At 38.0% G+C, this 3,389-nt stretch overlaps 1 protein-coding gene across 1 annotated transcript in view; it reads left to right on the forward strand.

Annotated features, from left to right (window-relative positions):
* MDN1 (midasin AAA ATPase 1) overlaps positions 1-3,389 on the forward strand; it is a 180,237-nt gene that overhangs the window by 35,239 nt on the left and 141,609 nt on the right. The window contains exons 17-19 of the mRNA XM_019520321.1: positions 678-781; positions 2,283-2,427; positions 3,106-3,202. Coding sequence (XP_019375866.1) covers positions 678-781; positions 2,283-2,427; positions 3,106-3,202 — 346 coding nt within the window. The remainder of the gene's footprint in view (positions 1-677; positions 782-2,282; positions 2,428-3,105; positions 3,203-3,389) is intronic.

Genomic DNA, 3,389 nt, shown 5'->3' on the forward strand with positions numbered 1-3,389 from the left:
TTTTTAAAGCTCATTTATGTAGTGGCAGTCCCTAGAGGGCATAATAAAAAAATAATAACAGAAGATAAACTTCCAAAGATAATAATATAAAACATTATGATACTGTTTTGAAGCCCTCTTGCCTTGGGTAGCAACTTAATCAAAAAAATAAAACTCATGCTGCAAGTAACAGTGTTGGAACTTCATAAAGATGCATGTTTGGTATAGCCACAATGTGTTGTTTTTTTTAATCTGATATACCTGATGGAGAATGCCTTGCACTCAAAACTTGTCTAACTATCCCAACCATGTAGTTGGTCCAGTAAAAGATACCACCATCCACCAAACTCCTTGGTCTTAATCTCCACTGTCCCAAGACTGGGTTTGTAGAGTTCATCCTTTCTATTCACAGCTGTTCCTCATGGTCTCGCTGGATTGGAAAGTAGTCCAGTAATTTGTTAGTGTAGGGAATGGTCAATTTTTGAGGGAATGGCAAGTTGACTGGTGTATTCTCTTTACTCTACAGTACATTCTAAAACTCCTTTGAATTCATGGGATCTAAACACGAAAATTTGAATATTTGCGTTTCATCCAAACTTGATCATGACTGCACTCTGTGGTCCAGCTTCACAAAATAAGTGGCAGCATTGTTTTTGCATTGTTCTGATGATACAAAATCTGATTTGTGTTTTTTGTAGGCTCGCTACTGAAAGAGAAGTGGGATGAATTTGGTCTTAAATTGAATCATGCCCATCAACAGATGAAAATGACAGAAAATGCTCTATTATTTGCTTTTGTAGAGGTATTTACATATTTCCGTTTTGCACTTGGAGGAAGTGTGGGAGGAAGATTTATGATTATTTAACCAGTGTTATAAGACTTATGTCAGTAAACCTAAATATGTTCTTATGAAGTAAAACTTCAACCACGATGCTAATATGGAATTTGGTGTGTTTATTTTTTATAAGAGATGTGGGTGGGGAAGGGTGTATAATAGAGAACTAGCTGATTGCTTCTAAAGAAACAGAGTGGTTGTATTTTAAGAGCTATATATATAAGTGCTGCTGAGCCATCTTCTCTGGTACACAGGGTTAGAAATGCTCTGTTGAGAAAACTTGAGTTGTCTATATTGTTATCAAGGGATTCTAGTCTCTTAAATACCAATACAGTGCTGCACTTCAACCATTCACAAACTTCTTTATAGACACTAAAGCCTAAAAATATAAAACCATTTCATTAGTGGTCCCCAGATTCCTTGTAATCATACTAACTTGACAGCATTTATTCAAAGTCCATTTTCTTTGTCCAAATATGTGATACTTAACCTGTGGGGTGCTACACAATGTTAGCATTGTTAGGTGTACAAACATGATTCACAAGATAAACCAAGAAATTTCAACAGGAATTCATAGTGCCAAAAATGTCCTTATCTGTCGCGTTCTTCTGATGCAAAGAACTCAGGAAGAAGAAGTGTTCTGTTATTTTTCTGTAGTAAAAAATAAAAGTGTGAAAACTAAGAGCTGGCATTTTCTGAGGCGTGCCTTGATTCTAACAAGTATTTTCAGTCTACAAAGGTTGAGAATCACTGGTCTTAGTAGGTGAATAACCATAAAAAAATAGCTGAAAATTCCCCCTGATGTAAGTAGAATTTAAATTAGCAGTACAAAACTTTGTCTGAGAAACCAGTGACTGCATCCTTCTGAGCAATCTGTTTGCAGTTGCAGGTTTTTTCCTTTGCCTTTCCTTCAGACCTGAGGAGAGAGGGTACCTGATGTTTGAAAGTTTGCCCAGGAGCTCTCCCAAGTACACAGTGCACCCAGTTAAAGATATTGCATAAAAACCTTGCCTCCAGGCATTTCCTGGACTATCACAGCAACAGCAGCACAGGCAAATGACTAGCATTTTTACGAGGTTAGCATCACAGTAAACTATGAGCTGTTTCATTCTTGTAGCAGTGCTGACAGAGGTACTATTGTGGTAGGTACGCTGAAAAATAATTTATGAATATTTCATATGGGTGTACAAAGTAAGAAGTTTAGTTATAGGAATGAATGTGCAAGACAAATCTGGTAACTTGAAAAGTTTGAGTGTAAAAGGATTGCTACTAAAAACAAACTACCTGATTTTATTTGGGCAGTAGTTGCTATCTGAGAAAAGGTGTGGTTGCCATCACTGAAGTGTACTGTGGCTTGCCATTCATGTAATTGGTCCGCATATTACAAAATGGGGCGTATTTTTGTAGATGCTTGGTGTTGATACATCATCGGTGGTAAAATAACTAATGTTAATTGGTCCTTTCTTAGGGCACTCTGGCACAAGCAGTAAAGAAAGGAGAGTGGATTTTACTGGATGAGATTAACTTGGCTGCAGCAGAGACTTTAGAATGCCTGAGTGGCTTACTGGAAGGATCATCTGGCTCACTGGTACTGCTAGACAGAGGAGACACAGGTACTATTATGGTACTTGTTTAAGATGTATATATGTGTCTAGCACAGCGTACTTCAGAAATACATATGCCAGGCCAACTTGGGAACACACAAGTGGCTTCGATTGTAGTTGCACCAGAGTGCTGGTAACACTTGGCTCTGTTTATCAGCCTTGGCTGTTAGCAAATAAATTGTTATTGTCCAGGCCAAGATTGGGACTTGAGACCAGAAATCTTGAAGCTGCAGAGTTAAATCTGCAGTTTTAAGTGAGGTAACTGCCCACAGCTTTTGTAATTTTGATTTGCAGCATTGGTGCCCTGACTACTTCATTAGAACCAAATAGTAGCAATGGCCAACTAGTGCAGAACTCAGCTGTCACTTTATTTAATAGTGTTTTCATACCATTCTGCAGTTTCAGAAGCCACTGACTTCGCCATCCACTACTGAGAGTGACTGAGTGATCATGAGCCTAGTAGTATACATTTTTTTTTTTAGCAAAATATTCTACAAGGAAACAAATTGGGTCAACTTGTGCAGCAGTACTGTTATTTTGATGCAACTCAAACAAAATGAATCATTAAATATTTTATAACACGGTCATTGTAGGAAAAGAAATGCAGTATCATAGCACAGTGGTTCAGTGGAGGAAGACCTGGCTGTCTTCTGTATGAACAGAAGTTAATTTTTCCCTTTCTTTTAGAGCCCCTGGTGCGCCATGCTGATTTCCGTTTGTTTGCCTGCATGAATCCAGCTACTGATGTTGGGAAGCGAAATCTACCTCCAGGAATAAGAAACAGGTAGATAAAATTTCTACGTTCAAACCAGTTTAAAAAAAGTCACTCTTTTGAATATGACTAGTTTCATAAATCCACGAAACAGAGAAGCATTTGTCTTTTTGCAGCAGTGACATGCTCATGGAACAGCAGGAGGACGGGTACAATTCTGAGGCATGGGACCCAAAGAACTATTTTAGTAATAATATAC

The sequence above is a fragment of the Gavialis gangeticus genome, unplaced genomic scaffold (assembly GCF_001723915.1).
Source record: "Gavialis gangeticus isolate Ggan-Ray unplaced genomic scaffold, GavGan_comp1, whole genome shotgun sequence".
NCBI classification, from domain to species: Eukaryota; Metazoa; Chordata; order Crocodylia; family Gavialidae; genus Gavialis; species Gavialis gangeticus.